Source organism: Microtus oregoni, unplaced genomic scaffold (genome assembly GCF_018167655.1).
Source record: "Microtus oregoni isolate MIOR12 unplaced genomic scaffold, Mior012 000077F_ref0000221, whole genome shotgun sequence".
Taxonomy (NCBI): domain Eukaryota; kingdom Metazoa; phylum Chordata; class Mammalia; order Rodentia; family Cricetidae; genus Microtus; species Microtus oregoni.
Window position 1 is genome coordinate 2,253,867 of NW_024544029.1, and position 13,634 is coordinate 2,267,500.

Here is a 13,634-nt window from a genome sequence, read left to right on the forward strand (position 1 = left end):
TAAGGATAAGCACTGTTCAAAGGATGCTCTGCTTGCAGGATTAAAACAAGATGAACCAGGACAAGTGGCAAATCAAAAATCTTCTACCAAGTAAAGAAAATTAGTTTCCTTACTATCGGGCATAAAGAACAAGCAGTCACTGCAGTGGTCAGGGCACTGAAAAAGTAAACAGCTAGGCAAAGCACGAGAACAGCACAAAGAAACTTAGCATATGGGAAATCCAAAGCCTGTGTTCTAACCCAGCTCTCACTACCAAGCTAGGAGATTCTGCTCAAACTACATACATTCTCTCCTTATCTGCCTCTTCGTAGGTATCTGTTCCCATAGAGATTGCACTGTGTGGTCTGTGAGGCAGCCCTGGCTCTGGAGAGACACCAGTAGGCAGACAGCACCGGAGGAAGCATTGTGAATTAGAAGAACTATTAGGTTTTTTTAAAGGGTGTAAACATGTATTTGACAATGGGAAAGAGATTTCTTTATACACATACATGCACACATATAAACATATACATACTATACATTCTGGCTTACATATGAAGATTATATATTTTGGAGGCGCGGTATGTTACTGGGAATTGAATTCAGGACCTCTGGAAGAGCAGCCATCTCTCTAGCCCCCTCTACATTATATTTTTAATATTCAGAATTTATTTTAAAAACATTAGAAATATCCCTGGATTACAAGTTTCAGAAGACGCACAGTTTGTTAGACTACATCCTCCAGTGCCTTTTCCACGCTGCCTTCCAGCTCAGCAGGCGGTACAGCTGGTCTGCTTGGCCACAGACACTGGCAGTGGTTTTATTGGGAGTTTATACTATAGTCTCTCAGTCCTTCCACCCTATGTCTTTAATTAAAAATAGTGGACAAGAACTGGTTGAAAGTCAGATTGTTAAGAAAGCACCGTATGTGAATACAGTCCTTAACACAGGTTCTGATCCACAGGTCAGCTTCTTTTGTAATCTGAAATTGCTGGTTTCCTCCCTAACACATAGCTTCACAGTACTTTCAAAGATGAGAGCTCTACAACTGTGGTGCTGTGTTAAGTTATTGTTACTGCCTCCTTTCCTGGGATAGGAACTTTAGAGATGGATTGTGCAGTACATCTGTTGTTTGCTTTGAAACTGATGGACTGCCGGGTGGTGATGGCGCACGCCTTTAATCCCAGCACTTGGGAGGCAGAGGCAGGCGGATCTCTGTGAGTTCGAGACCAGCCTGGTCTACAGAGCTAGTTCCAGGACAGGCTCCAAAACCACAGAGAAACCCTGTCTCGAAAAAAAACCAAAAATAAAAATAAAAATGAAACTGATGGACTGCGTGGTGTATAGTGCTTCCTGTATTGCCTCAGGCAGGGACATGGAATGTTCAAGGCCAGGTCGAGCACATAGTAAAACCCTGTAAAGAACAGGCTGGAAAATTCAAGCCCTAAAACAGAGACCTGTTTGTGTGGGCTGGCAAGGGGGTGGGGTCACAGTTGTCTGTCTGTGCAGTTAACATTGTCTGTCTGGTCAATTTAGGCAGCCAGCTGTAGGGAACACAGGCTCAGCTCCTAGAGCACAGAAGGCCATTGCCAGTCACCCCAGCGCCGCACTCATGGCTCTTAGGAGAGGCTCAAGGAACCTTGTCTTCCGGGACTTTACAGTAAGTGCTCCTTGAAACCCTTGTCTGTAAAGATGTGGCCCTGTGGATTTAGATCTTTATTCTTTTTTTTATATTCTCCGTTCTTTTTAAGGATGAAAAAGAGGGACCAATAACTAAACACATCCGACTAACAGCTGCCTTAATATTAAAAAATATTGGTAAATATTCAGAGTGTGGGCGCAGGTGAGTAATCTGTTTCCATAATCAAAGCAAACTTACTGTATTTCTCTGTGTGAGTTGATGATATTACCTATCTCTTATTTGCTATTTTTTTAATTGATTTGTGAATGTTTCCAAAATCTTATGGTAAGGCCAGGTACCATGGTCTTTCCAAAGCCGAAAATAAAGTGGAAACTACAGAAAACAAGCCTTTAACTTATTTTATTGTCAATTTTCTTCCTGGCTACAGCATTTACAGAAGAAAACAAAGTTCTGAGGACAGAACCTGAGTGCTTGTTGGGGAAAAGAGGGAATTGGCCATTTGCATCACGTGAAATCAATTCAGTTCCATTTGACAGTTGGCATTTTTAATAAGCCTATCAAAGCCGTGAATATTAGAATCACTGTAATACTTTTGATGTTTTATAATTACTTTCTAATAGACATCAGCAACAGCCTGATCTGTAGATAAATTTTTAAGTAGAAATGACTCTTTATCCTTGCAAGAATATGCTCTGCTATATTCCTCTAAAAGCAGTGGTTCTCAGCCTTCCTAATGCTGCAACCCTTAAATTCAATTCCTCATATGGTGGTGACCCCATCCATAAAATTATTTCATTGCTATTATGAGTCATAATACTCCTGCAGGGTTTCTCCTCAGCCCATCTTCTTGCTACTCTTTCCATATCCTCAACTGAGCAGCCTAGAAGCTATCAGGGTACCTCTTACTAAATAGACCTATCACCTACAAATTCCTTCTCTCTATAGTCAATCAAATTGTTTTAGGTATTATAATATTTAAAGTAGATTTTCAAAGAATAAGAATTGTGGAATTACAAAAGAAGATATTTGTACTATACCAGCTCTTTAAATTTTTGTGATAATTTTTTAATTAAAACATAACTGCATCATTTCTCTCCTTCATTTCTTCCCTCCAACTCCTCCATGTCTGTTCTTGCCCTGTTCCCTCCCATATTCCTGGCCTCATTTTCTGTAATTGCTATTGCTACCCACATACAACACTCAACACACACATAGTATTGTTACTTGTGTATGTCTGATTTTAGGGCTGATGACTTGGTATTAGTTAACAGATTAAGGGGGTTCATTCCTGGGGAAGACTATTTCCTCTCTCAAAAAGCAGTCCATGGTTGCCTATAGTTCTTTGTCTGTGGATAGAGCACACTAGAATGTCTTGGTACTGTACTTGGTGAGGTCTTGTTTAGGCAGCCATATTGTTGGTCTTCATCAATAAAGCTTCCCTGTCATTTGTTGGAGATACAGCCTCACAACAAATTTCCTGTTCCTTTGCCTCTAAAATTGTTCTGCTGTTCTTCAGTGATTCCTGAGCTAGAGCTACATCTAGCTATGGGTGTGAGCATTCAGAGTGTAATCAGAAATTATTCCGCTCTAATAGAGTTGTAGGAATAGGTTCTCTTCTAAGGTTTATGCCCCCGTAGCCCTAGATAGTTTCCAGCACCAGGTGTGGTTTTCTCCTCTTGAGCAGGCCTTAAGTCCAATGCTGTACCCTTAGAAATATCTGGTTGTCCTTGTGATAGACTATCTTGCCATGCTGGCCATTATTGTGGTTGATAGGCTTCCCTCCCTTGGAAGCTTACAGAGGACCTTCCAGTGCTATGGAAGTTAGTCCTCAGGGAAGTCACTTTTAGGTCAGGAGATTAAAGGCGTGCGCCACCACCCAGCTAAATAATGACTTTTTTAATGTTAAGGCTTACCCGGCTCTGTCAGGACACCAGTGTCTTCTGTATGTTCCTCCTTCCCCACTCTCCTGCTCACCCTGTTTTCTGTTGTAGCCTGCTTTGCAGCCACAGAAAAACTAATGTGTGCTCCCCTTCACATTAGACTGTCTTCGCCTCTGCACATCTGTTGCAGGTTCTGCTGTCCTTCCTGTTAGTGTGTGCTATTTCTGTGAATCTGTGCAGATGAGTACTGCTTTCTATAGCCTTTTTTTTTCATGTGTATGGGAGTTTAGTCTGCAGGTATCTCTTGGCACTATATGTGTGCAGTACCCACAGAGGCCAGAAGAGGGTGTTGTGTCCTCTGGAATTGGAGTTATAGTGGTTGAGAGCCAGCATGTGGGTGCTGGGAATTAAACCCAGTCCTCTGGAAAAGTAACCAGTGCTCTTCACTGAGCCTGCTCTGCAGTCCCTGCGGCCTTTCTTAGGCTGCATTTCATTCCCCACTGGTTTATTCTTGTTCTTTTTCTCTAAGCTGTCTGTCTTTGGATTTTTTTAATCTCTGTTCTGTAAGCATTTTGAATATTCAGATTGTACCCATTCCAGCATGAACATTAGAATACTGCCCAAACACAGCTTAGGAAATCTGCATCCGGGCTTCCTACCCCCATTCCTGGTGTCTTCCTCTGGCCCTGTTCAGATAACTCTGTGTCCTTTCTGCTGCATGTGGAGCTCTTTGAAGGTAGAGAGATTGGGTGTTTATTTAAATTGTTGCTTTTTAGTGACAGTCATTCAGTATGTATGTGATAGACAGAAGGAAAGGGAACTGGCAGGTTCCTTTCCTGCCAGAGATCTGATTGGAATTTGTGTAATGGTTAGAGTTCCCAAGATAACTTTTCCTTAGGGCTGTTCCTTCATGGAAGCTGGTTGCATGCTTGGGCTTGTATGACAAAGCCCATTTCTCTGACTATAAGTCACAGAGCCAGAAGTTATTACTTTGGCCTGTTCGCTTCTGGTTGACTTCTTGTTTTGCATGTAGACTGTTGTCATGCAAATGTATTCTGGAATGTCAGTACTTAGGGTCTTGGAATAGTGGCTTCCTACAAATGCAAGCCACCATCAGGCAAGATTATGAAGGGTACATTAGGGAATTGCAAATTTGAAGTCAGCCTAGGATGCATGGTGATACCTTGTCTCACAGCAGCCCACCAAGTTCTTCGCATCCAGCCCATCTTGACTGTGTCCTTCCCTGAGCATTTTCTATGCTGGACCTTTCTGTGTCTGAAATCCCAGTACATGAAGGAGAATGTAAGGAATCCCTTTGCTAGTGAAATAATACTAAAACATATTTCTATTCTTAATAAGAACATTTAGATTAAGAGGTAGATGTTAGTTTACCTTTATTTCAACATACAGTACCCTGCACATGGAAAATGGTAGGTGTAAGAGGGTATTTTTGTTTTAATGTCAGGATCTGATAGTTTGAATGATGCATTTTATCCCTTCTCATTGAGTTTCAGCTCTGGTGAAGTCTCAAAATTTGTTTTCTTTTGATAACTGAATAATACTTAGATCTTATTTGAAAATCAACTAATGCTTTTTAAGTGCTTTTTTAATTTTATGTTTGGGGGTTTTCCTACACACACACACACACACACACACACACATGTTCACCACATCCATGCCTGGTGCCAGTCGAGGTCAATAAAAAGTATCGGTTCCCCTGGAACTGGAGATGGCTGAGAGGCTACCATGTGTGTGCTGGGAACCAAATTCGAATCCTTTGAGAGAGCAAGAAATGCTGTAACCACTGAGCCATCTCTGCTATCCCCAGATAGTCCTTTTGATTAAATACATTAATCATGAGCAATCCCAAAGAGAAATTAAGAAAGTATCACACTTATAACAACATCGAAAGAACAAAACACTTAGGAACTAGCTAAATCTGGAAATTTATATGTTGAAAATAATAAAATATTGCTGAGAATTTAAAGGATACATGAATAAATAGGAAGATAGCCCATGTTCATGGGCGAAAGGTCAAGTGCCAATATAGGCACTGGAGAAATAGTGCTTAAGAGAATTGTCTGCTCTTCCAGAGGATCCAGGTTGAGTTTCTAGCATCTGTATGGCTGCTCACAACTCCAGTTCCAAGAGCTTCAGTGCCCTCTTCTGGCACACAGACATTCATGCAGGCAAACATATATAAATTTATTTTTTAAGATTTCCCCTATCAAAGTGACAGCAGTTACTTTTTTTGGAAATAGATTAATGCATCCTGAAAGGCACTCAAAAAGGTAAAAATAATCTTGACAAAGAACAACAAAGTCAGAGTGCTCATAGTAACTTCCTGGTGTTAGAACTCGCTGCACAGATATTATGCCTGTGCTCCTGGTTAAAGACAGGCAGCTCGAGAGAGCAGAGGAGAGACCCCAGCGTGGACCTTACCACACAGCTGAGAGCTCTTGAAGAAGGCTGCCAGTTTCTCAGTCTCAGGCTGTCTCCAGCAAATGATGTTTGGAAAACTAGACTTATATTTGTAAAAGAAATCGAACAGCTGCTATTGCCATATATATCCTAGCTCAAAATAGATGAATGAGTTGCATAAATGAGCTAAAACTACTCACCAAGTAGAAGCAAACATGAGGCAAAGGCTTCTTGTATGCTACAAGTGAAGCAAACAGAATCCGGACAAACTGAACTTCCTGAAACTAAAACTTGCACATCAAAAGACATTGTCAACAGTAAATGGCAAATCATAGAGTAAGAAAATGGTTGCAAAATCACATAGTTGGTAAGGGATCCTTATTGAAACTATATACAAATGCCCTGGCTGCTGTGGAAACCTGCATCAGCTAGCTCTTCAAGGAGAGAGATATCATAGGTAGACTTAAAGTGGGTGCTCCTGCACCATTAGAAAGGAGAAAGTGCTAGTGCAGGCCACAGCTGTGAACCTTGAGGACGTCCTGACTAAGTAAGCCAGGCATGTGGGATCAGTGTCCCAGTTCTGTGTGGTTTCTACCAGAACAAGCACAGACAGACCAGTTAAGCCCAAGGTTCTCAACTGTGGGTCGCAACATCATTGGCAAACTTCTGTCTCACATTATGATTCATAACAGTAGCAAAATTACAGTGATGAAGTAGCAAAGAGAGTAATTTTATTGTTGGGGTCAGCACACCATGAGGAACTGTATTAAAGGGTTGCAGCATTAGGAAGGTTGAGAACCACTGAATTAATGTGAGTTGGGGAGTGGGAAATTGTTTGATATATAAAATGATCTGTTGTAAAATAAAAGGACTGCAGATAGTAACAATAGTTACACTACAGAATCAATATACTTGATGTTATCTAATTGGTTAAGTTCATATTACATATTTTTTTTCATAAAAATGAAAAAGTAATATAACAAAACAGACTTGGAAAGAATGGGAAATGACAGCTAATGAGCTTGGGTTCTGGTTGGGGTGCACAAAATACTCAAAAGTGATTGTAGCCATGCTTGCACCATTACCAATGGATTGTTTTAAGTGTGTATGATGATAAACCACGTGTCAGAAGAACTGTGGAATCCCAAGTCATTGTAGAGCTTCCGAGAGCAGTCCCGTGCCTCCTCGCCTCTGCCTTAGTAGCTTTCATGAATTTAAGCAGATTCTTCTGGTATTTTCCTAATGTTTATTAAGAATATGCCTATGGAGCTGTGTATTTGTGGCACAGGCCTTTAATCCCAGAACTACAGAGGCAGAAGGAGGCAGATCTATGAGTACAAGGCCAGCCTGAGTCTACAGTACAAGGCTACATAGAGAAACCCTGTCTTTTGTCTAGATGTGAAATTCTGATTTGGAAAAGTATTTTTGCTGCCGGTCTTCCCCAGCTGTGCTGTTAGAGTTCAGTGGCATTCTAGGTCACATTTCTTTGCAGGTGGTCTATTTTTCTACTCCGAAGTTTACCATATTTCTGGCTTTCTAAGATATAGTGACTGTGGTATCTTATAGGTTGTTTTAACTGTTACCAAAACAATTGTACATATTAATGAGGTGTTCTGTAATGCTTTGATACACACACGCACATTGTATAATGCGTAAAGCCCACCTTCATTTTATCTTTTTGTTTTGTTTTGTTTTTGTGGTACAAGCGTTCAGATTCCATTCTTCTGCCTCTTTGAAATCTACAGTAGTCCACCTTCCATTACAGTAGTCCACCTTCCATTACGGTAGTCCACCTTCCATTACGGTAGTCCACCTTCCATTACGGTAGTCCACCTTCCATTACGGTAGTCCACCTTCCATTACGGTAGTCCACCTTCCATTACGGTAGTCCACCTTCCATTACGGTAGTCCACCTTCCATTACGGTAGTCCACCTTCCATTACGGTAGTCCACCTTCCATTACGGTAGTCCACCTTCCATTACGGTAGTCCACCTTCCATTACGGTAGTCCACCTTCCATTACGGTAGTCCACCTTCCATTACGGTAGTCCACCTTCCATTACGGTAGTCCACCTTCCATTACGGTAGTCCACCTTCCATTACGGTAGTCCACCTTCCATTACGGTAGTCCACCTTCCATTACGGTAGTCCACCTTACATTACAGTAGTCCACCTTACATTACAGTAGTCCACCTTCCATTACAGTAGTCCACCTTACATTCCATACAGTCGCACCAGAGCCTCTGGCTCCAAACAGTGCCTTAGTACTCACTGATCAACCTTTCCCCAGTTTTCCTCCCCATACCGTCCTTAGACCCCGCTAAGTACCATCTACTCAGTTTGATTGAGATCAGCCGTTCTATGCATAAGGTCATGTAGTCCTTGTCTTTCTGTGCCTAGTGACTTTTCACGCTGTATGGTGAACAGCAGTGAACTGTAGACACACTTGGTAGGATGTTTGTTTTCATGGCTGATTAGCATTTCATTTATGTGTGGATCATGTTTTCTTGTTCGTTCATTAGTTGATGAACACTTCAGATGTTTCCAGTTCTTGCTCTTATGAATGGTACTGCGGTAAAATGGCAGAGTGCTTTAATTTTGTTAGCTTTTCATTAGTACAGATATACAGAGCAAGTTGCAAGCCAGTGCCAGGGCTACACAACAATACCCTGGCGGGAAAGAGGGAGGAAGAAAAGAAAAAGATTGCTTTTGGAACTGTGAGTGTAGCTGGAGAGATTGCTCAGCAGTTTAAGAGCACAGGTTGCTCTTCCAGACGACCTAGGTTCAACTCCCATCACCCATATGGCAGCTCACATTGGTCTGTAACTCCAGTTCTAGGGGATCCAACACCCTCACACATACATGCAAGTAAGACACCAATACACATAAAAAAATAAATAATTCTAAAGAACTGTCATGAGTAGGAACATGTGACAGGAGGCTACTCATCCTATGACTGTATTTCCTCCAGCTCAGGCCCAACAGCCAACTCTTACACACACACAGCCCCAGTGATGTGATCAGAGTATTAGTACATTGATGGATAATAGATGAAGTCAGAAACTGCTCTCCCAAAGCTCAGCCCCTGCACAGAATAGCCTTTAGCACACCACTTGACATCTAGACCACAAGATGGCCTTTTCTGTTTTGTGAGGTATCAGTACTGTTTTCCTGGGCATCTGCTGATTAGCAGTCCCACCAGCAGTGCACATAGCTTGACTTTTGATAATAAAATAGTTATTGCTGTTGAGTGGGGCAGTATCGTTTCCTTTTGCATTTCTCTGGTGACTGATACTAGGCCATATAGTTCTCAACAATTTTTATATCTGTTTTTAAAGAAATGAGTTTTTAAGCGAGTTGCCCATTCTTTAATTGGGTGGTTGGCATTTTGAGGTTGAGATTTTGCTGTCCCTTAGATGCCCTGGCTGTTCCTCTGTCAGATGCATGCTCTACAGGTAGCTCCTCCATGTTCTCTCACCCTCGTAGTCATTTCCGTTGCTGAGCAGAGATTTTCTCCTAGAGCATTGCCTGTTCCATGACCAAGGGTTTGCCTTTCTATTTTCTCAGAACAGTTTTATATCTCATAGCTGTCTTGTCCATTTTGCATTGATTGTTCTCATTGTTACAGAATTACTTGTGGACCAACCCTCACTTGTTTTCTCCAGTGTCTGTGCATCTTCTTCAGCTGGCTACAGATGCACAAGTGATTTGGTGCACTGTTGTGTCTGTGTGTTTCTGCCAGTCCCATGCTGTTCTGGGTTCCCTAGGTCTGGGTGAGCCCTTCAGTTGAATGGATGTATTGAGTATGGATTCATATACTTTGATAATGACAAGTTTCCATGGGTTTTTTTTTATTTCTTTTGGCTTTTAATTTTTTTTTAATCTCTTCAGGAAATCTTTTTTACTTAATCCTCAAACTTGTGGGGTTTTCACTGTTCCTTGAGGACCTTATTTGTTCCCAGCTGCAGTTTTATGACGTCCTGACAATGTTGAGTTTGGTGGCTGAGGATGCTAGTGCTCGTATTGTTCAGATTTTTTTCCTGCTCTTTTCTATACTTTTTCTTTCCTCAAATGTTTGAGTACTTTAGGGATTCCTTTATATTTTAAGAATAAAATCTCTAAACCAGGCATATGACGATGGACACCTGTCATAGAAGGATGGGTCACGGGCTGGATGGAGGTCAGTGTGGACCTCATTGCAAGACCGTATCAAAATACAGTAAAGGAAGAATGTGAGAGCGGGCAGTTCTGGCTTGCAGTTGCCATCTGTAGGTGATCTCGGTACGCTAGTTTATCCATTAGGAGTCCCCAGTGTCAGTTCTGTAAAGAGGAATTTTGTTTTTTTTCTCTCCATGGAAAATGCCTCTAATTCTCTCACCTTTTGTGGGTAAGCAGTTTTAAAGACAGTTAAAATGAGGGTTTGCATTTTGGAAATGAGATTGAAAGGGGTCCTCAATTGTCTCTTAATCCTGTTTTCCATTCTAATTAATTCTCCTTCCCATCTCCAGCAATGCCCGTGTCTAAAACCTAAGCTTTTCTGTTTTGTTTCTCAAGACAGATTTCCCCTTTTATACATTTTTTATTGATATTTATTGAGCTCTACATTTTTCTCTGCTCCTCTCCCTGCCTCTCTCCTTCCCCCTTTATCCCTCCCCAAGGTCCGCATGCTCCCAATTTACTTAGGAGATCTTGTCTTTTTCTATTTTGTACTTCCCATGTAGATTAGATCTACCTAAGTCTCTCTTAGTGTCCACATTGTTGTCTAAGTTCTCTGAGATTGTGGTTTGCAGGCTGGCTTTCTTTGCTTTATGTTTAAAAACCACCTATGAGTGAGTACATGTAATAATTTTCTTTCTGTGTCTGGGTTACCTCACTCAAAATAATGTTTTCTAGCTCCATCCAGTTTCCTGCAAAATTCAAGCTGTCGATATTTTTTCTGCTGTGTAGTATTCCATTGTGTAAATGTACCACATTTTTCTTATCCATTCTTTGGTCGAGGGGCATTTAGGTTGTTTCCAGGTTCTGGCTATGACAAACAAAGCTGCTATATGAACATAGTTGAGCACATATCCTTGTGGCACAATTGAACATCCTTTGGATATATACCCAAAAGTGGTATTACTGGGTCTTGAGGAAGGTTGTTTCCTAATTTTCTGAGAAATCGCCACACTGATATCCAAAGTATCCAAAGTATCAGCTTGCATTCCCACGAGCAATGCAGGAGTGTCCGCTTTTCCCCACAACCTCTCCAGCAGAAGTTGTCATCAATGTTTTTGATCTTGGCCATTTTTACAGGTGTAAGATGGCATCTCAGAGTTGTTTTGATTTGCATTTCTCTGATGACTAAGGATGTTGAACATTTCCTTAAGTGTCTTCCAGCCATTTTAGATTCCTCTGTTGAGAGTTCTCTGTTTAGGTCTGTACTCCATTTTTTTTAATTGAATTATGTAATCTTTTGGTGTCCAATTTCTTGAGTTCTTTGTATATTTTGGAGATTAGCCCTCAGTCTGATGTGGGGTTAGTGAAGATCTTTTCCCATTCTGTAGGCTGTCATTTTGTCTTGTTGACCGTGTCCTTTGCTTTACAGCTCTTCAGTTTCAGGAGGTCCCATTAATTAATTGTTTCTCTCAGTGTCTGTGCTGCTGGGGTTATATTTAGGAAGTGGTCTCCTATGCCAATGCGTTCAAGTGTACTTCCCTCTTTCTCTTCTATAAGGTTCAGTGTGGCTGGCTTTATGTTGAGGTCTTTGATCCATTTGGACTTGAATTTTGTGCATGGTGATAGATATGGATCTATTTTCATTCTTCTACAAAGACAGATTTCTTTATCTCTTGGTGCTGGGTTTTTGGTTTTTTGTTGGTTTGTTTTTTTTTTTTTTTTTGGTAGTATATAAGCTTTCTTCAAACTGCTTGGTTTTCCTAGAAGATAATTTGTATCTTAAAATGTTTGTATTAATACAACTTAGGCCAGCATGTAAAGTTGAAAATTCAGGGGGAGAATAAACAGAAAGAAGTTAGGTTTTTATATTGATTTTTAACCTTATAGAAATGAAGGCTCAGGATGTACCTGGCTCCGGGTGATAACGCATGTGCAGGGACCACCCCCACCCCAAAACATTGAGTTTGTTTTCTTTGGTTTTGAGATAGGTTTTTCTATAACCCTGGCCTCAAATGTAGAGAGGTTCATCTACCTCCCAAGTACATGCCTCTCAGCTGAGCTGAGTTTTTTTTTTTTTTTAGAAAAATTAGATAATTTTCAGTTGATTTTAAAATTTGTTAAATAAAATTTTTAAATAAGTCATGCATAGAGTCCACAAAGCAGAATTGTGTTGGACTTTTGGAAAGTGGTAACACAAAAACAACAGTAGAGTACCACCCCGCCCCATTGTCCTAATCAGTAATATATACTACAGGGTATTTTGCCTGACTTTGACTTGATAGAAGTTGTCTCAGACGATGAGGTGTTTCAGCAGGAACTGTGAGATTGGTTTCTGTAGTTACATGCAGCGGCACTTTGTTCATATTGGAATAGAGTTATGCTTGCCTTGTTTTGTTCCCTTGGTGTCCACATTTTACTCCTAGTCATGGGCAATGAAACTAGGGCCTTGGACATTCTGTGCACACGTTCCGTCACCCAGCTTTCTCCAGTCTTCCACATTGTGTTGAGCTAGATTATTTTTCTGTTTCCATGCTTTACTTCTCTACAGTGTTTTCATTATAATTTCAGAAATATTTTCACCATTTTTTCCCCTCCTGATTTTGTTCTTTTTCTAAGATGTACTCATTTCATTTTCTGCATTTTACCTACATTCTTGTATATGCACCACATGTGTGCTCTGCCTACAAAGTCAGGTATCGGATCCCATAGTACCAGAATAAAGAAAACTGACCCACCTGATATTGATGCTAGGAATCAAACATGGGGCCATTTCTCCAGCCCCTCCTCTGCTTTCCCTGACCCATGATTACTTGAATGAAAATAGTGAAGATCTGGAATAATCCCTCATTGTTGTTCGACTTGTTTTCCAGATGTTTAAAATGAAAGTGTTCAGACTTAAGCCCAACTTGAAAGAAGTGTGCTGTGAGGATTATACCATTGCACACCTTCTCATGTTGTTAATGTGCTTGCCTTAGCTTCCTGTCCTTGTGTTCACTCTTCCCTTCCCAGCCCTCTCAGTATTCCTCAGCCACATCAATACTGTGACCTTTGTGACAGAAAATTTCAAGTTCATAAATGTTTTTGTTCCTTGCCTGCAACTTTCTGATTTGTGAAATTTCTAAAACCCTGAATGAAGATACAGAAATAGGTTGTGTAACCTTTTGTGTACACAAACCGTGCCTAGCTAGAAAGTCAATTGAGTTCAGGGGCCAGAAGTTGTCGTTAATGTACTCATTAGTGAACTCTGCTGACTGACGTCTAGCTTGTTCCTCCTCTTTCTACAAAGCTGTATTAACGCTGGCCGGATATGGAACTGTAGGGTGTTTCTATTTTAGTTGTATAATCTGTGATAAGGAATCTAAACTATGATCCTGGAGACTGATAATCTGTGTTGTGTTTTTTTTTTCTAGATTGTTAAAGAGACATGAAAACAACTTATCAGTGCTAGCCATTAGTAACATGGAAGCTTCCTCCACCCTTGCCAAATGCCTTTATGAACTTAATTTTACAGTTCAGAGTAAAGAACAAGAAAAAGACTCAGAAATGCTGTAGTA

At 40.8% G+C, this 13,634-nt stretch overlaps 1 protein-coding gene across 1 annotated transcript in view; it reads left to right on the plus strand.

The window, feature by feature from the left end:
* The window catches only part of Arid2 (AT-rich interaction domain 2), a 131,194-nt gene that overhangs the window by 116,050 nt on the left and 1,510 nt on the right, over nt 1-13,634 (plus strand). The window contains exons 18-21 of the mRNA XM_041642560.1: nt 5-90; nt 1,516-1,639; nt 1,731-1,822; nt 13,491-13,634. The exon at nt 13,491-13,634 is cut by the window's right edge and continues 1,510 nt beyond it. Of these exons, the coding sequence (XP_041498494.1) occupies nt 5-90; nt 1,516-1,639; nt 1,731-1,822; nt 13,491-13,632 (444 nt within the window). The 3' untranslated portion in view covers nt 13,633-13,634. The remainder of the gene's footprint in view (nt 1-4; nt 91-1,515; nt 1,640-1,730; nt 1,823-13,490) is intronic.